The 25,218-nt window shown below is 36.3% G+C and overlaps 2 protein-coding genes and 2 long non-coding RNA genes across 6 annotated transcripts in view; 1 reads left to right on the top strand and 3 right to left on the bottom strand.

Annotated features, from left to right (window-relative positions):
- Positions 1–25,218, top strand: part of sev (receptor protein-tyrosine kinase sevenless) — a 39,788-nt gene that overhangs the window by 8,681 nt on the left and 5,889 nt on the right. The window contains exons 2-14 of one of the 3 annotated variants that reach the window (XM_085489280.1): positions 4,870–4,929; positions 11,994–12,053; positions 12,212–12,302; positions 14,527–14,759; positions 18,684–18,794; positions 19,751–19,898; positions 20,769–21,265; positions 21,536–21,825; positions 22,319–22,675; positions 22,884–23,187; positions 23,331–23,654; positions 23,813–24,414; positions 24,534–25,184. In XM_085489280.1, the coding sequence (XP_085345406.1) occupies positions 4,870–4,929; positions 11,994–12,053; positions 12,212–12,302; positions 14,527–14,759; positions 18,684–18,794; positions 19,751–19,898; positions 20,769–21,265; positions 21,536–21,825; positions 22,319–22,675; positions 22,884–23,187; positions 23,331–23,654; positions 23,813–24,414; positions 24,534–25,184 (3,728 nt within the window). The other 2 variants (XM_085489279.1, XM_085489281.1) reach the window with 2 other exon arrangements.
- Positions 831–3,392, bottom strand: LOC114936393 (uncharacterized). The gene is made up of 3 exons (XR_003820697.2): positions 3,283–3,392; positions 2,399–2,564; positions 831–2,156 (listed from the first exon to the last, which is right to left on the bottom strand). It is a non-coding gene; the product is annotated as an uncharacterized LOC114936393 (long non-coding RNA).
- On the bottom strand, positions 7,671–11,542 carry LOC114936404 (uncharacterized). Its single transcript, XR_003820703.1, has 3 exons — positions 11,199–11,542; positions 10,591–10,791; positions 7,671–7,886 (listed from the first exon to the last, which is right to left on the bottom strand). It is a non-coding gene; the product is annotated as an uncharacterized LOC114936404 (long non-coding RNA).
- Positions 11,924–17,108, bottom strand: LOC114936370 (cAMP-dependent protein kinase catalytic subunit beta). The gene is made up of 2 exons (XM_029309551.2): positions 13,784–17,108; positions 11,924–13,578 (listed from the first exon to the last, which is right to left on the bottom strand). The coding sequence occupies exons 1-2, from the start codon at positions 14,123–14,125 to the stop codon at positions 12,859–12,861; spliced, it is 1,062 nt and encodes a 353-aa protein (XP_029165384.1). The 5' UTR covers positions 14,126–17,108; the 3' UTR covers positions 11,924–12,858.

Here is a 25,218-nt window from a genome sequence, read left to right as displayed (position 1 = left end):
CTTTTAGATCACGATAGTTAAACATTATTCTAATTGAAGAATCTCTTTGTGTTTTTCTCAGAACAGAAATTCAACTTTTATGAGGGTTTCTTTTCTCTGTGATAACTTCACGAAAAATAATATTTGAAAATTAGTCAAATATAGATGTGGGTAGACCCGTATGTAACTGTATTAGCACAAATGCCGAGAAGATTAATTGCGTGTGAGAAATGTCATGGGTTGACACCCTTTTTCTGTGAAATCTACGCAAGGAAGAGTTTGTAATATTTCATTCACAAAAGCATTTCTGTGAGAGATCACGAATACTTATGCATGGAATGAAGAATCGCTGCGTACGACACGATGCGCCAAAAATGCATTTTTACAATTGCATTAGGATAAGCAAATGATGCATTTAAAGTCAACGATAACCCAGATTCTCATCTCGTACGGCTAAACGAGGTCGATCTGTCGTGGCAACGTCATTGTCAATTTTTATTACCCTTTATTCAATTCGCGTCGCGTCAACATTGCAGATTTTATTCACGGGAAATGACTGTCAGGATGATTTTCATCGGGCTGTATTAGTCGCGCCACGACGTGTATACAAATACTTAATTGCTATCACAATACGAATTATTGAATGGATGTCGAGAGAAAAGAGACTAATTCTTTTCATTCTATAGATTATTTGTACCGTGAGACTTAATTTTTTGCTAGAGTATATAGTAATGCCACTGTCTGACTCAATAATTTGCAAGACATTTTTTATTTTTATTATATATTTACTTTTGAAGTATTAATAAATTATAATTAACATTATTAATTTGATTCTATAATAAACTACACCAATTTTTTGATATCTCAACTTTAAAATTGCATATTATTTTTTACATACATATATACAAAGATAAGAATATTGATCGATTTAAATTTATATTTCATAAACTTATAAAATTATACTATGCATAAATATTATAAACACATAATATTATAAATAATTATTTCAAATTTTATTACCTGCAACTTGGAAATACGTAAAAATTGAATAGCATTAAAAGAAATTAAAATGCACATTGCGATTGCGAAATCGAAGCTAGGAGAACTTCCTGGTCACCACGCTAATAATTACAGCTTCAACCGCGATGCTTATCCTTTCAATTCTCGACGTAATATGAGAATAATTGACGTGGTTCGTGGAAGAAAATGTTTGCGTGCATTCAAATGACACCAACGACGTCTGTTAAATGTAAACACGTGAAGAACATCTAAAAAATCAGAAAATGAGATAATAAAGTGCATACACATATACACAAATAAAAATTATATAATAAAAATTATTTTAAAATGTAGGACGTTTCCAAATTTTTCATATTTTCAAATATTTGTAGCAAATAATTCTTTTTAATAATGACATTTCGTGGCGATCCAATATATTGTTCCAATATATTTTTTTCAGTCTCTCTTTGTACGTTGAATATACTTGACGTGTTGTCTATTTGGCACTATTCTCTTATAACTTCTTTGAATTTAACTATTATTCTTTTTTACAATTATATCACTTGAGAAGGACTAAAATTATAGTGGAAACGTTGTGATTTAAAGTAATAAAGAGGAATTGCCAGTTTGGTCGAGAGGAAGGTGTTTGGAATTTATTTACTCTTATTCTATCTGGCGAGAATTGAAGGGTGACTGCTAATTATAATTTTTGTAATTTTAAAATCGTGATTTTCAATATTTTAACGTGTCCACTGTTTCTCTCTTATGGCATCAGTGATTTTGATCGTTGAGGGCAAAGAGAGCTCGATCCTTTCGACGCTGTTCCAACCGAGTGGGCACCGGCCGGTGTACATCCAACACCGTGCGACCGTCCACGTTGTTGACTGCACAGGAAAAAATCCGACACCCTTTACCTTAAACTTGAAACAGGGCGCCGTTGCAAAGAATGTGTGCAAAATAACAGCGTCATGTCGTATTATTTCGTCGACAACTATCAGGTTTTCCATGTCCGTTTCTCGCTCCTTTCAGCTTTACCGTGGTAACTGCACGCCATGGTGTAGATTTGCTGGAACTTTAAAGAAATCCTCCTCCTCAATCTCAATATTCACTCATAACGTTATATATTTCGTCGTCTCTTATAGGTTTGAAAAATTTTTTATTTTTTATTCGGCTTCAGTCTGCAAATATAAAAAAATAATTAAAGCAAGAGCATCTCTTGATTTTAATCATATGATATCATTTGATATGTTAAAACTAGAGATGATGAGAGAAAAAAAGAGGAAAAATATGTATAGTATAAATATAAATGTAAATAAATATATACGTGTAATTGTATTGATAATAGGAAAAAAATAGTTCGAAATTCTTCGAACTTTCCCCACCAAGAATATTTACGACAGAAGCTTCTAACATTGTTTACCGTATAGTGAACCAACATTTCCGTGTAGTAGATCTTTCCGTGTTTGACATCCGCTATTATTTCCATCTTCGAGATTATGCGGTAGGAAGACGCAACAGGTGGCCGATGCTGCCGAGCGTGACGTAGACGTTGACCACGACGGAAGAACGTACAAAAAGACAGGCACCTATGCATTAAGCGATTACCTTAGATCGGATAAGACTGCTCTTTAACAGGTAATTCCCTCTTTTTTCTCTAAGACCGTTGGAACTTAGCGAAAGAAGAAGTCGAGGCGTCTCCTCGAAGAGAAATCAATTAGGAAGATGAAAACTAATTGAAAAAAGCCGAATTATTTCGTTAAATTGCTCTAACACTCGGAAGAAGAGAAGCAAGGCTTTTGAAGAATTGTTTTGCCACAAGCAACGATTGTTTTATTCATTATTGCTTGCGTAAGTTCTTTTCTGATAAAAAATGTTCTATTTACAAAACAGTATTGCAAAACGATATTATCTACATTAGAAAAAAATATTATAAGATTCTGAAAAAAAAATAATTACAGCACTCTACAGATTACGCAATTATTTATGTATTTTATATGCGTTCTCGCAAATTATGAATAAGTACAAAGTCTTAAAAATAATCAAGTCAAACTTAAAGAAATGAAAAACATTTTGTACACAAATTTCATCTTGTGATATTTATCTCTATATTTATATCTTACTTCTTTCATTAGTCCCGTTTGCTTTCTTCAAACAAATTCAAAATAATTTACGATGAAGTAAACAAAAGTATGTGAGATTATGTCAATTATTTTCGCGTGAACTACAATTATTTCGCAATTTTCTCGCAATGTCAATATACGCGCGTTGCACAAAAATAAACTTTTTGAACAATAAGATACCTACAACAATGTAGTGTTAAAACGCAGAGATAAACGCGGGCACACGTTCCTCATCGACGCACGAAACGAATTGATTAATCGAGTGCAAAGTTAAATGCTTGACGCTTATTGCGGGAAGATATTTCCACACGAGACGAGAGCGGGATAAAAAAATCGTCGTAAAATTGATAGATCCACGAGAGAAGCGAGATAGTATGCGAAAACACTCTGTTACCGTTTCCCTCTCCTCTCTGAGTTTGAACCTTTATCATTGAACTCGCTTGCTGGCTGTTATAAGCGAGATGAAAACACGCTACGAGCGTATCTGCAATATTCCGTGTCGCAGAATTTCTGAATTATTACCGCTTCCGCGGAAATTTTAGTTCATTGCAGGACGTAATTTGTCGACCGAGCGCATTATCTAATTACGGAAATTCGAAGTTAAACTAAAGTTAGCATCGTCGTATAAAATACTTGTACAACTATTTATATATAGAACACGTACACACGCATCTGTGTGTTCAGCGCAAACGTGAAAAGAATAATTAAGATACTTTATTTTAATAAAGCTTAATCCGCGCACATCGTTCTACTTGTACAATGATATTTTAGATAATCAACTAATTATATGAACAAATATTTATAAAAATTGTACACAGGCATGTAAGAAAAAATAATTACATGCAAATTTATTTACTGCCATGGAAGGGCAGTATTTTAGGAGATGTAATATTTGATCCCCCAACATTTTTTCGAAAATTTCATTATTTCAAAATTATATGGTATATAAGAGCAAAATAAGATTTTATACTGATTTTTCAAAAATTGCTAAACTGATTTACAGAGCGAAATGAGGTTCTCACAGTTTGGTATATATAAATTTGCATTCCGCAGGTGGAAACCCTATTCCGTAATAAATACGTTATGATAATTAGACAATGTTATGATAATTAGACGGTCGAAGAATCGGCTTTCCAAAATTCCCATGGTGGTAACTATGGATATATATTATGGTTCACTTCACACCCTCTCTCCAAGCGATATTTGTACACGACTTTCCCCTTCTGCCGATCTTGTGTCGGGCTCTTTCCAATTACTCTCGCGCGCGTTTCATCGAGAACCGGACACGCACCTGTGTCCCGGAAATGTGTAACGTACAGGTGCAGTCGCTGTAACGAGCGGCAGCGCGTTATCTCCGACATTAAAGTGCGGAAAAGACCGGGCACCTTGGGGGAACGATTATATTCGGCGATTCATTCCTGCGCGCTGCGTCAAATACCGGGGGTGTCAATTGAACCGGATGGAACAGTTTAACGTCTTTTAAAGACGGCAAGCGATTCAATTTATTTTACACCGCCCCTGCACGTAACATAATCGCACACGGTTCGGACGCGCCGTCGTGTTGTTCAACATCTCTATTTTTACGTTCAATTGACAACGATCACATGTCGTTGATCACATATCCTGTATGACACATCCTGTTGCATACATCATTTTTGGAAACCGATCATCCGAATATTAAGCAATTATATTAATTCTATCTATCCTTAAAATAATTATATTTGTGTGTTTCTTTTTTTATTTAATAAAATACGTATTTGTGTGATTGCAGAATCGAACGGACGACTTGAGTTTCGAGGTGGGATGCGGGGTGAAATGTAAGATCGATCAGGTAAGAAATCTCGTGTGTCTGATCATTAAATTAAATTTATTTAGAACATATGCATGCACAATTCTTTTAATTAAAATTGGAGCAGAAATTTTAGTAGTCTATATACCACATGAAATGGTTCACGCTGATGGAACCGCATCAGTAACAGTATATATTAACATATAATTTATATAATAGAAAAATAAAATAAGTGCATAAAAAATTAAAATCGACAGATCTATAGTTTGATCTCCTTGGCTGCTTCAAAGATCGGTCAACTTGTACAATTCTTTTAATTAAAATAGGAGCAGAAGTTTTAGTCATCTGTACCAAATCTGAAATAATTCACGTTGGTAGAATCAGGGATGTTTAATAACATTTATGTATAAATCTATAATTTATATAATAGAAAAGTAAAAAAATTAAGCAAAATTAAGAATGACACTGAAGTTTGCATCAATAAAATGCAACGATTTAAATTTTTCAAAAAAACTTGTGCAGTCCATAATAGACCAAATTTACTTTCATGTTTATTCCGAGGGTGAAACAATTGTTTCATTATGTTTTTGCGGAATCTCAGCACTAATCATGCAAGTAAATCTTGTCTATTATACTACATAAGTTTGTTTGAGAAATTAAAATCGTTGCATTCCAACGATGCAAACTTCAGTGTCATAATTAAGAGCCATAGATATATAGTTTTATCTCTTCGGCTACTTCAAAGATCGGTCAACTTGCACAATAATTCTTTTAATTAAAATTGGAGCAGAAATAGTCGTCTATACCACATGAAATAGTTTACACTGATAGAATCAGGGTCTTTCATCAATTAACATTATATATTAATTTATAATTTATATAATAGAAAAATAAAATATGAGCAAAAATATGATAAAAAGTGAAGCAAATAAAAAATAAAAAAAGAGCGACAGATAGTTTGATCTTCTCGGCTGCTTGAAGGATCGGTCCACTTACACCCCTCGGCAAAATCTAATCGTACAGAATGCTCTAACGGATCTCGGAACAACAATCGACAGTCCTAACGGTATGACCGGTGCGGACGTCGGAGACGAAAATGAAGGGACGACAGTCCCTCGTTACAATGAAAGTACTTCCGCTGGTGTTCCAGGGGACCTCGCCGCTTCTAACTCGCGGCGATCGACGGAGATGGTAAACGGCAAATAAAAAACAACGCGAGGCCGATGAATGGGGCGGACGCGCGTACGCACGAAACGTATTGCGCGCGTATACGAATGAAAGAATGGGCCCGTTCTCTCTCTCTCTCTCTTCTCTCTTCTCTAGTACGGCTTCGTGCCTTTAAATTGGATCGCGTACAAGTGCGACCGATGGCGGATGTCGCCAAATTACCGTGCGACTCCGGATTCACTCTCTCGCGCTTCGTCCGTCTCGCTGTGTCGCACTCTCCGTTTCTCTCCCAGTTTCCTCCCTGTCGGAAAACGGAAGTGCGAATGAGAAAAAACGGGGAAATTGGGAGCATCTAACGTGTCGTAATTTCGTCATCGCGTATATGATGGGATAAATAAATTCGTTGTCGACGTTTTACTTTCAGTTTTAGAAGGAGACGAAAAACCAGTTAAATTGATGGTAATTGATGATAATGAATACAAATTTGAAAAAGTCAGTGATGAATCAGATATATATTTTTGGTGAAGTGGAATACTCCATTATTGTGCCAATCATCAAATTTTATAAAGTAATAAAAAAATGTTATCAATTATATTTTACACAGTATGTGCAAAATAATGATATACAAATGGGAGAGAAGTGTATAATTAAAAAACCGCGATCGTTCTATACTTTTGCCTGCGTTTATCCCGTTTTTTTCTTCTCACTTTCGAATTCCTAATAAATGAGTCATTAACTTTAATACACGTCAAAATAAAAACGCACATTCCAACGAGAGTAAAACACAGAAAGAACTCCCCTACGGGGCCGGAAGGATATCCAGCAACGCGTGTCTCCAGGATAGGAAACGAGCGAGGCAATTAACCCCGCACGAAAAGGACAAAAAGGATCCTGGCGGACCTAATTATCTCCGAAAAAAAAAAAAAAAAAAAAAAATACGGTCGTCAATACGTCAAGCGATTCGTGCGCTGCTCGACGCGCGCGAGGATGTCGCACGTGGTTTGGCATTCGTTGCGTGCGTCGTAGAGCGGGACTTGGAAAGCGAATTACCGCGCGAATTGCGCTTAAAACGATTTCCTCCCTCGGCTCGTTTCACGGTTCGTAAATCGCCAGTAATGCGTACGAGTAACGGACGTAGGTGGAGGAAGACGCTTCGCGATTCTGGCTGAACATTTACGCGCTTCGGCGCGACCCACTTCTAGCTTTTATTAACTATCGCGCTCTCTTGCCTGGGGAAAAGATGAGTTTGTGTGTGGAAACTTCAATTCTAACACAATAGGAATTTCCGACCTTTTATAACTTGCACTGATCATCGAATTGCATCGTTAGTTGGAATCGGTACAAAAATTCAGCTTTTGCTCTCCTTTTGAACACTGGAATTTATTTGTATATTTAATATTAAAAAATTAAAATAACAAAAAATTAAGAAAAAAAAATTAATACATCCTGGAAAAAATCCTGCGGATGCCCATGTTTATAGCGCTTTATTGAAATATTTAATTTAACTTTTCTTATATATATGCTTTAAAAACGGAGAAAATACTTATCATTAATCTATTTCTAAATATCTTCTTGAATAATGAATTTATTCATCTAATTAATGTGAAAGATTAAGAATACATTGCGTCCAGTAATTAGGGTACTCCACAAATATGAGTGGATTGACTTTACTTCTCTTCCGGCAATTTCACAGGTCGATAACGATGAATTAATACTACTGGAATTTCCTTTGTTCGATGCCCTCTTATTTTTTCGATTGCTCTCAAAAATTAATATAGGCTTGCGTGTCCTTTGCTCTTACCTCCGGAAATAACCATCAGACGACTTCCGATCTATACAAAATTTTACCATAATTAATGAACTGCGTAACTGTATAAGAATATGTACATCAATTAAAATATAAAAATTGTTTCTTGCTAGAATAAAATAGAAAAAACAAAAAGTATCGAGGTAAAGTATATAAATTTAAAAAATAGATACATTAACGCAAAACTTAAATTAAAGATCTGTAAGATTTTCTCTTTCTTTTTCTATACGCGCTCTTTTTCTAAGGTAAATTGTATCATTTTCTACTGTATATATTAAAAGAAACAACTACGAACAAATGATGAACATTTGCTTCCTTATGTCGTATGTTAAGAATCCAGACAGTCAAGTGTGTTTATCTGACAATAAAGTAAAGTGGAGGACTACCAACAGCGAAGTAGCCATACAAATGTCTTTGCTTGATAACGACTATTGCCAGAAGCCACTTTGGCTAGAAAATTACTGCCGTAAATACTAAAGATAAAATGTGTGTAATAAAGAAAAAATGTTAATAATTAATACTTAGATGTGTTTTTTTCCTGTAATTATTCTATATTATAACTTTTTAAAGTATTAAAGAATCAGCATAAATATATATTTATATCTAAAAAGATCTTGTTTTGAACAAATAAATATAAATATAAAATATAATTGTGCATATAATATCTATTTATTTAATATTCCAAACAAGAGAGAATAATTTAAAAAATTGAAATATATTTTTTAACGAGTTATATACAAATGTCAAATGCAATAAAAAATTATACTTTACGCAAACAATATAAACAATCAATTCTAAGATAAAAAGTCGAATATAAACGTCAGAATCTACTAAAATTATGATTGAATTGCTAATCAATTATTCATAAATTAGCAGCTCGTTATAAAGACATTACGGAGCTAATTTGAGTGGTCATGTTCGTTAGATTTTTTTTTCCCGCTCGTCTATGGTCTGTGGAGCCAGACTGAAAGCAGTAAATGGGGTTAAAGCAAAACGAAGAGAGGACAGATAGATGTTCCGTGGTAGGATGAAGATCTACGATCTACAGGGAGCCGCGTGTACGAAGGGACAGCCCAGCTGGGGACATAATACACGCTGAGGATTTAATGAGGAAGTGAGAAATTAGCGGCCGCTGTGCGGAGTTACTCTCGGTTCAACCATTTTCAACTGTCTGATAGTTTTGTCAACCCTCATTGTAAACGACTAAAGCGTTTAAAAGCTTACGTTTGATGATGCGTGTCGAATTGAAACACCCAGAGAGATCGTTAAAGTAAAAGCATCAGGATACATGCATCCTTTGCTCCGCGCGCGCAAAAGATTGATATTTATTATATATTCCTTCAAAAAGAATAAAATTATACGATCCGTTAAAAATGAACGATGAATTAATCAAAAGAATTGTAGGTCACCGCGACCATAAATTAGATAAGCCATAAATCAACAGTTTTTTTCACACGTAGAGTAGCCGCATGATAAAAAATTTTAAGTTTCTGCGTAGTTTCAAATTAGGGAGAACGAGAAGAAATAGAAAAAAAGAAAGATAGAGAAAAGGAGAGAGAGAAAAAGAGTCAAATTTTAATTCTAGACACATGGAAATATTTGTATATAATTCAAATTTATGCAAATATTTAAATATATATTGATAAATATGTATATTCAAGACAAAACTTATTTTTAATTACCCAAATATTTCAAATTTTATGACAAGAAAAAGATCTGTATTCAATTTTTGTATTACTAGAAAATAAAATTAATTATTTTTAGGTATAATATAACACTGCAATTAATTGAAAAAAATTATTAGTTAATTATGACAGCAAATTAAGATATTTGAATGATATTGTTATAATACTCGCGTCAATGATTTGCCATAATTGTCATAGAGTTCCAACGTCAAATGTTATTAATAACGTTTATCTGGCGCTGGAGGTCCCTTTATTTTTACGGACTTTTCAGACGAGTTGACCTATGTGATACCCTCGTATATACCACCATACACGCACGCATTATTATACGCTACGCATCTCGTAAGATCACATCCAGAGCTCGTGCTTGAAATATGTATTCTTTTTTTAAATCTAAGTATGAAGCAAGTGCCCCTAAAACATTTGTTATATAACCCGATCATCTAACGGACATACTATATTAGGAAAAGGAATAAAATATTGAACATAAGATTCTCTATCAACAAAAATTACCTAAAAATATATTTTTATTTAGAAAAAAATGTGTAATCTTTTAGAATTTTAATTATTTAGCGTGCGTAGCAATTCTCGTTCGAAGAAATTAGATCTCTCGTACGCTGCATTTGCTTATTATTCTGCAATGTCGAGTGCGGTATTATTTATATACGGCGCCTCTCGAACACACTAACCAGAATGACGATCAATTTGTCAATTGCTAAATAGCATCTCTTGTAACTCCGGACGTTAGAATAGACTTTCCACTATGCACTACTATAAAACTCCATCATACTTATTTATGATTAAGGCTAACAAAACTGTGACAATAAAGCAACGTGAAAAGAATGCATAGATTTAAAAAATGCATTTTTTCCATTACTTCTCGTAAAAAATATTACTTCGCTTGAAATTTATCTAAAGAACGTAGATATTTGAGAATCGCCAGCCAGAATTTAAAAAAGGTAAGAATCTCGTCGAGAGAAGATTCTTACCTTTTTTATCTAAAGAATTGAACATATAATCATCTCAAGAGGCTCGAATACTTACAAAAATGGCAGGGACGATTGAAGTGTTCCAACTGTTTAGAGATGTATCAAAAGTCTGCACTCTCGAAACACTCGAGGCAAGTCGCTTCTGTATATTTATACTTTTTAAATGTATTTGCACGGATGTATTTTCTGTTCCGATGTCTTCTTTAAAATCTTGACGCGACATACGTTCGGTTTATTGTGAAAGAAATTCTTCAGCCTGAAAAAAATAATTGATAACAAAATTAAAGCAGTTCGCAGAGAGAATTTTCTCTTAGAATTTACCTTGAAAATCATGATAATCGTGGGACAATATGGTATTAAAAGAATTTTATAAGAGTTTCTCAGATTAATATTTATCACAATAAGATATAAATATGTTCGATTAATTTTACTACGTACACATTAACATTTTTTATTGTGGTAAATATTAATCAGAGAAACCTTATAAAATTCTTCCAATATGATATTGAAAGAATTTTACCCTAATTTTCAGAATAAATTCAACGAGAAAATTTTCTCTGTGTGGGATTGAAAATTTTCATTTGTCTAATCATTTTTATTGTAATTAATAATTTTCTTGTCGTTGCATGCATAATAATTTTCTGAAATAATAGTAATACTAACTTTGTTCGAGAATGTAATCTAAATGGACAAAAGAGTCGTGTCTCGCAAGGTAAACAAAGACATGCACTGGCATATAGTGGAAGCTGCGTCCTCGGCTACAGCTGGCTTGTTGTCGACGACAAATGCCCACATCCTCTCGCGCAGTAAGTTAATGCGTTAAACTTTTAGTTCGCAAATCCATGCCCGACAGGCTGCCATGCAACGAGAGTCTTATGAACGTGGGCGTTACTTGAGGCACGTGCCACGCAGACCCAGACGCGATCACGAAAAATTACGAAGCTTTGCCTGCGCGACGACAAAGTGAGCGAGTTATGTCACATCGCTCCAGATAACGTGACCCATTGTTCAACTACTTCCGGAGATGTATTTTAGCGAATCCGTATAGAATACCCGATGTCCTTCGACGGAAGGATGTATCGGACAGACCGTTTATTGCAGATCCGATATATTTATGTTGAAGCGTTCCATTGTTCGATTGGAATACAAAATGTCCACATAAAACAATAATGTAGATATGATTGTCAGGAATGTAATATGCATTCGCGAACAATTTTCATTAAAAATAATGAAATAAAAATATACTGGCAAAATCTGACAAATAAAAATATTACACAAATATCTTATTTAAATTTATCGTACTTAAAAAAATATAACGTACGTTATTAAGATAAATTTATCTTTATTTAGAATTTAAAATACTTTTTTTGTATACATATAGTCTGACGTTTATTTTAGGAATATATGAAATTAAGATATTGCCGTTTTCTTATCATTTTATGCTTGTTATTTTTGCAGTGTACAAAAGGCTGTGAAGCATGGAAACAGGCACTCAACACAAGCTGCCAAGCTGTTTGCGTTAGTATCGCTGCTACTTTTAATTTTATGACATTTATCGGACAAACTTACGTAAAAGTGCAGTACGCTCGTAATGTAATTTTCGCACAGTCTTTTACGTAATATACTCCTAATTTCGGGTATAAACGTATAATGTCAATCGAATGTATTGTTTGCAGAATGGAACGCAAGAGTTGCTACCGCCGAAGGAATTATATTGCGTTTTGGGCTGCCACGATGCATTAAATCGTTACTTCCAGCAACTCAAAGGTATAATAGCATTTCTTTTTTTATATTGATTTAGAAATTTTTAAAAAATATTAAAATTTATATAATTAAATGAGTATAACTAAATACTTTATATATCTCAAAGTAACGAGAGATATTATCAGAGAAAAGAACATTTATTTCTTGCAAACACAAAATATAACATTATCTCTCTCGTTAAGCTTACAGTTAAATCTCATACAGTTGAATATCATTTTTGTGTACATTATATTTGTGAACTTTCACGATGCTAATGTATATTATTTAAATTTTTGGAATCTCTCTACATTTTATTTCTTTTACTCTTCGCGTTTACCTCTGTTTCTTCTATTTCTTTTTCCTTTTCCTTCTTTTATGTTATTACATGAAATACTGTTTTTAATCAACTTAAATATTATTTATTTTATGATTATTGCCATTATATAAACTAATTATAATTCCGAGCTAAATATACTTACAAACATCATAAATAACATAATCTATATATAATTTCCATATCACCTCTTAATCATTTTTTATATCAATTTGTAATTCACACACACAATCAGCGTTTTTACCTCTAAAAATGTGTAAATTCCTTGCCATATTGATCGAAAGGGGCGATTTCAAGCGGTTCTTCATCATAATGATCGAAGTTGCTTGCATCGCCGTTGTTGCTGCAATGAGGAATGAAGCTCGGTTGCACTTTTTGGTGATAGATCTCGATCCAATCGATGGACTGGAACCAGCGGTGTTTCTTAATGTCCATACTACCGTCTTTTAAATTGCCATATCTTCTTGACAAATCTACTTGCAGAATGTTCTTCAGTATATCCCTCAGCTCCTCGCCAAAGTGATGCGCGAACTTGTACTTGCCCGCTACGATTTTCTCGTAGATCTTCATGGGATCATGCGCGTAGAATGGCGGATATCCCGCGTTCATCTCGTAGACCAACACGCCAAAGCTCCACCAATCGACGGCCTTGCCGTAACCTTTTGATAAAATCACTTCCGGTGCCAGATATTCCGGAGTGCCGCACAAGGTCCACGTGCGGCCGTCTATCATCTTGCAAAACCCGAAATCGGTCACCCTGATGTAGCCGGAATTCTGTATCATGATATTCTCCGGCTTGAGATCTCGGTAAACTAAGCTACAGTGGTGCAGATACTCCAAAGCCAGAGCCACCTGAGCTGCGTAGAATCTCGCCAGCGACTCGTCGAATTTTCCCATACGCCTGAGATGAGTAAACATCTCGCCCCCTTGCGCAAACGGCAACACCATGTACACGTAGGAGTTGTCCTGAAACAGGAATGGAGATGCATGTTAAATGCGTTTATTTTATGAAAATCTAATACATTTTGGGATATTTATTAAATATAACGAAAGAAACAATTAACTTCTTTTTTAAACAAAAATTTGTCGAAAGATCTAATACACTCTGTGTATAAAAAGATAGAGATTTAAAAAGTCAGTAGTGTCATTATTCCGATTTTCAAGGCCTTGCCTTAAAGCAGAACTCCATAAAGACCATGAAGGGAAAGTTGATGCATTGCAGGATTCGCTTCTCGTTACGCGTGTGATCCACTTGCTTCATCTTCACGAGTTTCGTTTTGTCGAGAATCTTCATGGCGTAATACGTGGACGTTAGTTTATACTTGACGAGGATAACGCGGCCAAAAGCACCGGTGCCGACAGTTCTGAAACGTTCAAAGTCTTCCAATTTCGCATTATCGTCCACCTTCGTCTTCCACTTCTCCATAAATGCCGTCCTGAGATTGTCTAAGATGTCACTGTATTCTTTGAACATTCGTTCTCTTTCGGTGTCGACCACTCTTACGTGTGACATTTAAAATGCGCGTTTAATTCTTTAAACTTGAATGTTTTAAACTTTAAAGGTTAATATATCATGAGATAACATGATATTTTAATTGTTTTTTACGTACCTTATGTGTGGCGAGATGTGATCGTATGTTGTTTATTTATAATACGTGCATCACCATATTATATTATATTCATATATTTTATTTCATGACTAAAAATAACGCTAACATAAAATAATAAGCACTCATTTACAGGCAGTATTATTTTTCCCTCTTCCCTTACGCACACGAGAGTTTCTGTGTATTTATAGACATGAATAAAACTCAAAATATATAAAATATGAATTAAAAAATACATATACATTAACACTTTTATCGCGACATGAAACATTCTACAAGTCAAATGAGAAAATCATTTAATGAATAGCGGAAATCGGCACTCCACCAGCACCATCATTGGTCCCGGATTCATTGAATTCGACCTCGCTCCGCCTGTTTTGGAAAAGCGCAGGTATAGCTAAACGTGCTGCAGGTATATCATACTTGGTGCAATGGAGATACGAAGAACTAGCTGAGACATGGCAGTACTGCAGGAATCAATCGTGGGGCGAAAACGATCAAATACTAGTCAAGAATCTGCAACCATTTACAAATTATAGGGTATGTAAAGAAAGATGTACGAAAGAGACTCTCTCAGATGGAGTTATCTAAATTATAAATTAATAAAGAATAATTAATAAATATATTATATCTGCCAGGACTTCCGTTTCCGGTTGCGTGTGAGAAGGTTGAGGTGCTGTCAGTGTGTGTATTTGAGTGGAATATTAGAGGTGTGTGGAAGAGAAAGGGGGAGAGAGAGTGAGAGAGTGAGAAGCTGAAGGTGGCGAATGCAAGGGGAGTGCAGGCAAGTGGGGTGAGAAGGGAATAGAGCGGTGAGAAGGAAGAGAAGTGATGCAGGTAGAGTGAGTTGGCAGTTTGGAAGATAGATCAGGGGCACGAGGGGAGAGGAAGGTACTAGGAAAGAGGAGTGCAGGTGTAAAAGGAGAAGAGAGATAGGGGATAGGTGTAGGTGCGGGGAAAGTCTCTAGTGACAGAGGAGCCAGTCGAGGATATAGGGAAAGTCACTAGCAGAGGAGAAAGTAACTGAGATAGGGTATAGGGAAAGTCACTAGGCATAGAGTAAAGGAGATATAGATGGAAAGAAAAGAAATAGAGGAGATAGAAAGATTAAAGAAGACGGAGAAATGGGAGAGAAGAGGGAGCACAGGGACGGCAGAGGAGGTTTTGAAAAGGAAAAGGGAGGAATTAGAGGAAGTAGGGTTGAGAAAGGAGAGAGAAGAAAAAGGGGATTTGGAGTGGGCGTTCAGGAGAAGTAAAAAGGTAATAAGGTCGCCGGAGGTTGAAAGGAGGGAGGAGGCAGGAGGGATAGGGGAGATATTGAAAGAGATGGGGAGGGAGTGGAAGGAGGAGATAATTCAGGAGATGAGAGAGATAAGAAGAGAAATTAGAGAAGAGATCAAGGAGGGAGTAAGAGGGCAGGAGGAGTTAAGGGAGGAGGTAAGGGGGCTGAAAAAGGAAATGGAGGAGAGGGAGAAAAAGTGGGAGAGAGAAAGGGAGGAATTTATGGAAAGGATTAAGGAGATGGGGAAGAAAATGGAAGAATTAGAGATAGGAAAAAAGGGGGAGAGAGAGAAAGGGGAGAAGGGAAAGGAGAGTGAGGAGATGGAAGATAGGATTAAGAGGATGGAATGGAAATGGGAGAGAAAGGAAAGAGAAGAAAAGAGAAAGAATGTGATAATAAAAGGAATTAAGGGAGGAGAAGGGGGGGTGAAAGGGGAGGTGGAGAAATTATTGAAAGAGATAGGGGTAGGGGGGCAGGTAGAGGAAGTGAGGAGAATAGGGGAGGGGAGAAGGGACGGGACAAGTATAGCTTTAGTAAGGGTGGGAGAGATGGAGGTTAAAAGGGAGATAATGGAAAAGAAAAGGAGGTTGAGAGGAAGGGAGGAGAGGATTGAAGAGGATCTAACGTGGAAAGAAAGAAGGATGATGTGGAGATTAGGAGAGTTGGCGAGAGGGGAAGAAAGAGAGGGAAGGAGGGCATGGGTAAGGTATGGGAGAATTTGGATGAGAGGTAAATGGTGGAGATGGGACGAGGTGAAAGAGGAACTAAAGGAGGAAGGAGCAGGGGATGAGAGGAGGGAAGAGAGGAGAGAGGAGGGAATAGAAGGAAAGGGGATGGAAGCAATACAGGGGACGGGAAAGGAGGGGAGGGAAAGAGTGGGGAAGGAAGGGTGAAAAAGAGAAAGAGAGAGAGGAGGGAAGTGGGAGGTAAAGGGCAAGGGAGAGGAGGGGAAGAAGGAAAGGAGGAAGGAGAAGGGGAGGAAGGATGGAAGGTGGCATTCTGGAATGTGGCGGGATTAAGAAATAAGGACGCGGACTTCTGGGAAGCGGTGGGAGAATGGGACGTAATGTTTTTTCTGGAAACATGGGTAGATGAAAAAGGGTGGGAAAGGATAAAAGGGAGGATGCCGGGAGGATATAAATGGGAGGTGCAATATGCGAGGAGGAAGAGTAAAAAAGGAAGGGCTATGGGGGGAATTATAGTGGGGGTGAGAAAAGGGGTAGGAATAGAAGGAAAGTGTAAGGCGGATAAAGAGGGAATGGTGGAGGTGGGGATAGGAAAAGGAGGGGAGAGATGGAGGTTGGTGGGAGTGTACATAAATGGGGAGATGGAGAAGAAGCTAGGGGAGATGAATGAATGGATGGAGGAGGAGGGAGACAGAGTAAGAACGATAATAGGGGGGGACTTTAATGCAAGAACGGGAAATTTAGGAGGAAGAGTGGAGATAGGAGAGGAGGAGGGAGAGGAAGGGAAGGGGAGAAAATCAAGAGATACAAAAGTAAATGGGGAAGGGAGAAGGTTGGTGAAGAAGCTGGAGGAAAAGGGGTGGGCGATAATGAATGGAGGAATAGCAGGGGATGAGGAAGGGGGGTGGACATATATGGGACCGAATGGAAAATCGGTAATAGATTACATAATAGGTAATGAGGAGGTAAGAGAGGAAATCAGGAAGTTAGAGATAGGTGAAAGGATGGACTCGGATCACATGCCGTTAATAGTGTGGTTGGAAGGGAAAGGAGGAGGAGGAGAAAGAAAAGGAAAAAAGAGGAGGAGATGGAACTGGACGGAGGAGGGGAAGGAGGAATTTAGGGAGAAGATAGGGGAAATTTGGGGGAAGCAGAGGGATGAACAAGAAGAGGAGGGTGTAGAGGGAGAGTGGGAGGAGAAGAAAAAGAAGATACAGGAAGTGTTAGATAAGGGGAATGAGAGAGAAGGAAAGGAGAAGAAAGAAAAAAAGAGAGGGTGGTTTGATAGGGAGTGTAGAAGAGAGAAGGGGGAGGTGGTAAAGGAGTTAAAAAGGTGGAGGAGGATAGGGGGGAAAGGAGAAGAATACAGGAAAAGAAAAAAGAAGTATGAGAGATTATGTAGAAAGAAGAAGGAGGAGGAGAATGAGGAGTGGACGAAGAAAGCAATGGAAGCGAGGACGGAAGGGCAGGTTTGGGAGGTGGTTAGGAGGGAAAGGGGAAAAGGAAAAGGAGGAATGGGAGAGGGGATTGAGATGGAGGAATGGAACAGATATTTTAGAGATCTATTAGGAGGGGTAGAATCGAGAGTGATAATGGGAGGAAGAAGGACGGAGAAGGAGAGAGGGGAAGATCAGATAGAAAAGGGAGAAATTAGGAGGGCGATAGGTAGGATAAAGGAAAGAAAGGCGGTGGGGGTGGACGGGATTCCGGGAGAAGTGTGGAAATTTGGAGGAGAGGGAATAGAGAAGTGAGTATGGGAGTTGTGCAATAAGATATGGAAGGGGGAGGGGTGGATAAGGGAGTGGAGTGAGGGGCTGGTGGTGCCAATCTTGAAGAGGGGTGAGGGAAAGGAGGTTTCGGAGTACAGGAGGGTAACTCTGACACCGTCTTTATACAAAGTATATGCGACGGTGTTGGCAGGGAGATTGAGGGGAGAGATAGAGGAAAAAGGGATGTTGCCACCGAATCAAACGGGGTTCAGGAAAGGGATGGGAACGGTGGACAATATTTATGTATTAAATTATTTAATAAACAGACAAATAAGTAGGAAAGGAAAGCAAATGGTTCTACTGTTTGTGGACCTGAGAGCAGCGTTTGATTCGGTGGACAGAGTGAAGTTGATGGCGGCGTTAAGAGGGAGGGGGGTGAAGGAAGAGACGGTGAGGAGGTGCGAGGAAGTGCTAGGAGAGATAGGGTTCAGGGTTAGAATAGGGGAGGAGGTGGGGGAGAAGTTTTGGACGGGGAGGGGGGTGAGACAGGGATGCCCACTGAGCCCGCTTCTGTTTAACATGTTGAATCCTTCCCAGACAGCACCAATAAGTTCCAAATTTAAAATTGGCGCATAAGATATCATTAAGAAATCTTGAAGACAGCTTTAAGAAATCTTATGATATGATATCAAAATGACATCTTAAAGATATCTTATGCGCCAATTTTGGACTGGGCTTTCTTCTCTTATGCAATTTTTCACGGAAAAGAAACCGATGATATTTGCAGTTTCGCATAGCGCTGCTTTTGAAATCGACACAGCACAATCCGGAGCCGATCGTGTCAGCGCCGAGTGTGGTAATAACAACAGAGCCAGACGGACTACCGACATCAGCACCGGTAATTGTAAGAGCGGCAGCGGTAGACAGCTACCGCGTATCTATATCTTGGGAACCAGGCCCATTCACGAACGGGCCACTTTCGTCTTATGTCCTACGACTGCAAGGGGCTGAACATTCCCAGCTTAAGGTATACGCCACGCCAGAACCATATACAGACCAGAGTATCCGATTACTCTGGTACTCACACCGAAGTGTCTCTCGCATACTTCTGTATATATACTCAAGTCTTTTTCTCTTCTCTCTCTAAACTGAAGCACTCTTATATTTTCGTGTATTCGCGCAAAACGCGCGCCATCACGCTTTGCTATAATATTTTTAACTGTTGTTTATATATAAAAATTAATGTGTGCAGCTGGTTCTGCAAGGTACATCCCGTTATCCTGTTCGAGAAAATTCATTGGCGAGCAACCACGTTGAGTTTTGTACGGCGATGTTAAATAATATACCTTGTCATTTTATCTAACAATAAAGATAAATCTTCTGCATCTATAATTTAAGAGAATCATAAAATGTATAATTAGTATATTCTCTGCTAAAATTTTAATTTAGAGAATATATATTTAGTTTGATTTTCTGCTAAATATATTATATTAGCTTTTATTAAATTCATGAATATGTTAAAAATTAAAGATCGCCAATGACTTTCTTATTTTATATCTTTTTGCTTTTTATGTTGCGTACTAATATTAATTTGAAGAGAATGCACGCTTTTGAAGCATGGCTGTTTTTTTTTAAAACGATGAGACAACCTATTAGATATGCATCTTCATTAATTATGTTATCCAAATAATTCCCAAATTAACATTAATTTAAAACAACTTGCACGAACCAGAGTATCTGCGAAATAAGTTTCTGGTATGGCGTTTCTTTTTTCTAATTGCATCTTTCCTAGCGAGGGATTTACGGTGGAATAATTACGAGCTATAAAATATATGTTATATTTTTTATCAACAGGATATCCCAACCATCGAGAACATGACACATTACATGTTTCAAAATCTTATACCTAATCAGAGCTATTCTGTCAGTGTGACTATGAGAAATGGAGTCGGCGAGGGTCCAGCTGCTATTGTCCATATCTCTACGACTCAAGAACCTACCGGTGTGTTGTGAAAGGATGTATATATTTACATTAACATTAACAAGAATGCAGACATTACACAAACATTTCTATCTAGGTTCTGAAAGACCTAATATGAAATGTTGTTAATTTATTAATTATTAATTTTATTTCATCATTATTTAAAATTAGCTTTTCGGACCGCGCTTTACGCGGTTCTCATATAGCCTTTATAAAACTTGATTTAATATAAAAGATTAGTTCTTTTGTTTTAAATATTTAATTTGGCTCCGCGTTTTGCATAAACTTAAATATAGATACTCGAAATACCAATTTCGAGAAAATTGATAAATAAATGTGTAAATGCGTGGATGGGTGCGTGGGTGGGTATATCAATAAAAAAACCACATAGTACGATGTTTTTGAACATTCTAAACCCATTCTGAACCCATTAACATAGTTTAAAAAATAATTTTTTTGAGATAACATATAGCCTCCTCTATGAGGAAGAAAAAAATTTTAGAAAACCATATAGTACGATGTTAGTACGATGTTTCTGAACATTCTAAACACATTGGCGTAGAAATAAAAAAAAACGTTTTTTCGCAAAAACATACCCTCCTCTATGAGGAAAAAAAATTTTTTAATGAAAAAAAACCACATAACATCCATCCCCGAAAAATTTGCAACATTTTGGTATCAATTCATCAATGGAAGGAGTTCGCGGTCAGACAGACATACAGACAGACGATGCTTTTTATTATCATAGATTGCATTATTTATTATTTCAAAGAATTAAAACTAAGCGGCTACCGATTCTCAGACCTTACTAATGCATGTCCATATAATCCCAAAAATAAAATTTACATATTATTAATTAACAAAATAACTAGTTAGAAAATTGATTTTTAGTCAAGGATACACAACAGCCGATTTTCATCCTCGGTGGCGAGCATGTAGTTACGATGCGAGTCGGCAATATGTTCAACGAACCCAGTGTCGTTTACCAAACCGAAAGTATGATCCGCGGAGTGGCGATACACGTGGCATCCGCTCAATTATTCGTTTCCACTTCAACGGGTCACGTGTATCGTACCTCGATTATCGAATCATCGAAAGCGGAAATCATTCTAAATGCTAATCGAACAAACTTTAAACCGTTGAGTCTTTCCGTCGACTGGCTGAATCTTCACTTATACATATTGGGAGAAATAAAACACGCGACGACAGTATGGCAGATAGCCAGATGCAATTTAGATGGCAAAGGTTTGACAGTAGCTATGGCGGGATTCTTGACCCGACCCTCGCATATCGAAGTCGATCCTTACAATGGATACATCTTCTGGGTCACTAAAGCAGGATTGTTTAGATTGGATTTAGCCGATATTAGCAACGGTGTGAAGCACGAGGTATATATAAAATTCCTTTTTTGTAACTTTATATTACTGAATTTTTTATTTTTTATCATACTGAATGATGCAAAAGTTTAATGAGATATGCATACTAATTTATTATTTCAATATATTATAATTTTAACATATATTTTACTTTCTTTAAATAAAATAGTTTTTTAAAACACTTTTACTATAAAGATATTTACAGTTATAAAAATAAAATAAAATGTTATTTATGAAAATATAATTATCTCTTTAAGAATAGATATTATTTTATTTCTTTAGGTTCAACCATATTTAATTCTCGAGGATTCCAATTTGGGTGCTTTCACAGTAGACCATATGAATTTTCGATTACTTGTTCCTCATCACACTAAAAATACAGTGATATCAGTAACACTGGATGGTCGCGAAATTTATGATCTTCGCCCCAACGTACAACAACCCAAACTCAATAACGTTGTTTCTCTAGCTGTGGCAAATGGATTATTTTATTGGATTAATGGGGAAAAAATTTTCATCGAAATATATCATCCTCGGACAAATATATATTTTCACAATTCCTATGATGATAGGTATTCTTACATTTTAATTCTACATTTGGCTTTAAACATTCGTTATTATTTTTTATGTGTATTATCAGATTTGAATGTGTTATAAACAATAAAGTGATGAGTTTTTTTTTAAAAGAAGAAGAGAATTCTTAGACTGAACCATCCGCTTTAATATTTCAAGATACGGTCGCGCGGAATTGTATATAATAATAATAATTTTGCTGAATGCACGTAATAATATATATTATATCCCTTGATATTTTTGCATCCTTGAAAATACTTAAAAAGATATTGTTAAACATATTAATAAAAAAACATATTTAATATAAAGATTTTCTTTCTAATCTTTTAATTTTAACTTACATTTTATATTATTTTATTATTTAATATTATTTTAATGTTTATTAATATATATTATATATAACTAATTATATATAACTTTTTGCTGTAAGAAATTGAATTAAACTTATTACTTATATTAATAGCAGCAATAAATAAAAATTCTCGTCTTCAGGTCCGACACTTCCTTTGTCAGTGTGAATGTATTGATGAATGCAAGCCAACCCGTTCCTGCTCCAGTAAATCCACCAACGGGAGTACAAGCTGTTTTGGGAGCAGAAAGAGCAAAGGTTTCCTGGCAAGCTCCTCATTTACTAGGATATCAAGGAAAGGGCGCTTGGCAAAACTGGTCATATGAGCTTGAAATCATAGACGAATCAACTAATGAAACTATTCATCAGAAAGAAATCGTTGGATTATCACATACTGTTTATTATTTGCGAGAAAAATCGGAATATTCGATCAAAGCTGCGGCGTATACGGATGCTGGTAGAGGACCGTGGTCCTCGGAATTTCGAGGACGAACTTTAAGGTAATATTAATTAATAACTTAATTAATTAATTACTAAATATATAATATAATAATAAATATAACAGATACTTTTTATACATATTCTTTATCTATGTTTTTAATTTTTTGTTAAAGTGGTTTATATATAAGATTTTTCAAAAAATGTCTTTTGCATTATGATTCTTCCTAAACTATTTTATTTATTTACTAAATCAAATTATATATTTAGAAATGGTTCGCATGCGTCCATTCTGTGGTCGTCAAACGAGGGACTTTTAAGAAGCGACGTAACCGGCGAAAATATAGACACGTTCGTTTCTAAAACAAATCTGAAGGAGTCCGAGAGCGATTTTCATATTGTCGACGTTAGTTGGTATAAGAACGTGCTGTACATAGTAGGAAATAATTCCGCGCTATATCGTTATAATGTTAGCAATCATCAGAAGACAAAACTTAACATGCATTCGGTGGGAAGTGTTGCTGTGGACTGGTTATCAAAGAAGTTGTACTGGGCGAATCCAAAGCAACAGATTGTAAATATAATTAAATAAATTTTAACTCGAATTTTTTACACTTATATTATTATAATTTTGGCAGCAATGTTTTTAAAATAATTTATACTTCTCATTTTATTTCAAGAATATATTTTATAGACCAATATTATTTTGACTTTCAGATAACAAGAGCAAACTTGGACGGATCTCAACAAGAGCCGATGTCTATTTTAGCAATCGTGAAAGAACTTATGATCGACTCTCTAGAAGCATACTTATATTGGTCTACTGGTCACGCTGTAGAAGTTGCACGATTAAATGGACAAAATAGGAGACATTATCATTTGGATGAAATTTTCAATGGCAAACAAGTGATGGGACTCACGCTTGACACCGAAAATAGATACGTCTATTGGATCGTTCGAAGCTACGAAAGTGGATCCATCGTTTATCGAGCACCTACGTCCGAAAGAATTCCAATGCATCAAAAAATTATCCCAGAAAAGGTTACTTTGTATATTCAATTAATTTTTATGAATATTATTATTTCTAATTTTGGGCACGATACAATTATAGACGTCGCTTCTTTAATTTTATCAAATAATGTATAAAAATATACTATAAAATATAATAATATATATAAACAATACATTTTTATTTTAAGGTTTCTGCTTTAAAAGATCCAAATGTGCAAGGACCTCTGTGTTATTTTTCCGAGCACCTGCTGTGGTTGCAGGATAATACGAATGCAGTGATCGGCGATCTTTCCGGTCAGAACATCGCCGTAATTAATGGAATCACTTTGTCCGGTTTACACATGGTGGCTGTCATGGATCCCGCGCTTCATCAGTACCCGAAGAATTTAACATCGGAAACCGTAATAGTTTCGCCGTACGCTGTCGATTTTAATAGCATAAGAGTCGAAGGGACTTGGAGAAATTTCAACATATCGTGGGATCCAGTTAAAAACGTTAATTACGGCACAGTTTTCTATGAAATAAAGTTCGCGGATTACATTAATACGAATTCGAACCCGGAAATCACAATCGAAACGACAATACCGTACAACAACTCAGACCAGATTCTCCCTTATTCCGACCTGGAAGTTACTATAAAGGCTTTCACTTACTGGGAAACGGCGCATAATTCGCGGAAGATCTTGAAATCACCACAGAGCGTGCCAAGTCAGCCGATGTCTCCTAGGGCGTTCGTGGACAAGGAATTCCGTCATGACTTTAAAACGAACGATCGTCTCGTGATATTTAGGTGAAGAATGTGAAATTTTTGTATTTTTTCATTTTTTATATTTAACGACATATGTACAAGACCTGACTACAGAGATTCACTATAATAATATTAAAATATCTCTCTTATTCTCTTTATAGATGGAATAAGCCTCAATTTATAAACGGAGTAATTCTAGGCTACATGGTCCAATGTTGGTTTATCGAGGATCGAAAACGAAATCAAATTTGCAAGGATCAAAGCATCCCAGCTTCGACATTGGAATACACAGTACATAATCTAAAACGTAACATGACGTATTATTTTCAAGTACGAGCCCACACCAAAATTGGTCCTGGTCCTTACACGGATTTAATCAACGTGACAACCACGTATGAGAATCCGGTGCCTAAATTGTTGGTCGCCACCGCGGATGCTGTAAGGATACTGGACTTGGATCAAGAGATCAATTACACACTCACTAGGCATAGCGCGACGGACGTCAATTATCTGGAAGCTGAAAACGATACTTATTGGATTAGTGAGATGCAGGAGTTAGTAACGTCGAAGATCAGCGGAGCCAACGTCACAAAAATCCTTGCCTTGAATAATACAGCGGGTAGTCTTTGCATCGATTGGGTAGCAAGAAATTTGTACTGGACGGAATATAACAATACCATCAGCAATCTACGAGGCACCAGCAGCATCATGAAACTGGATTTAACAATGTGGAAAGCTGGCATAACTAAATACAATATCATGAAACGAACAAGAAATATTATTCCGATTATAGATGTAGTGCCATCTTTGGGGTACATTGATTTTTATTTTTATTCGTCTAAAATA

The sequence above is a fragment of the Nylanderia fulva genome, unplaced genomic scaffold (assembly GCF_048542155.1).
Source record: "Nylanderia fulva isolate GAGA-0341 unplaced genomic scaffold, ASM4854215v1 Scaffold8, whole genome shotgun sequence".
NCBI classification, from domain to species: Eukaryota; Metazoa; Arthropoda; class Insecta; order Hymenoptera; family Formicidae; genus Nylanderia; species Nylanderia fulva.
The sequence above is the reverse complement of the archived record's forward strand: the minus strand, read 5'-3'. Positions and strand labels throughout refer to the sequence as shown.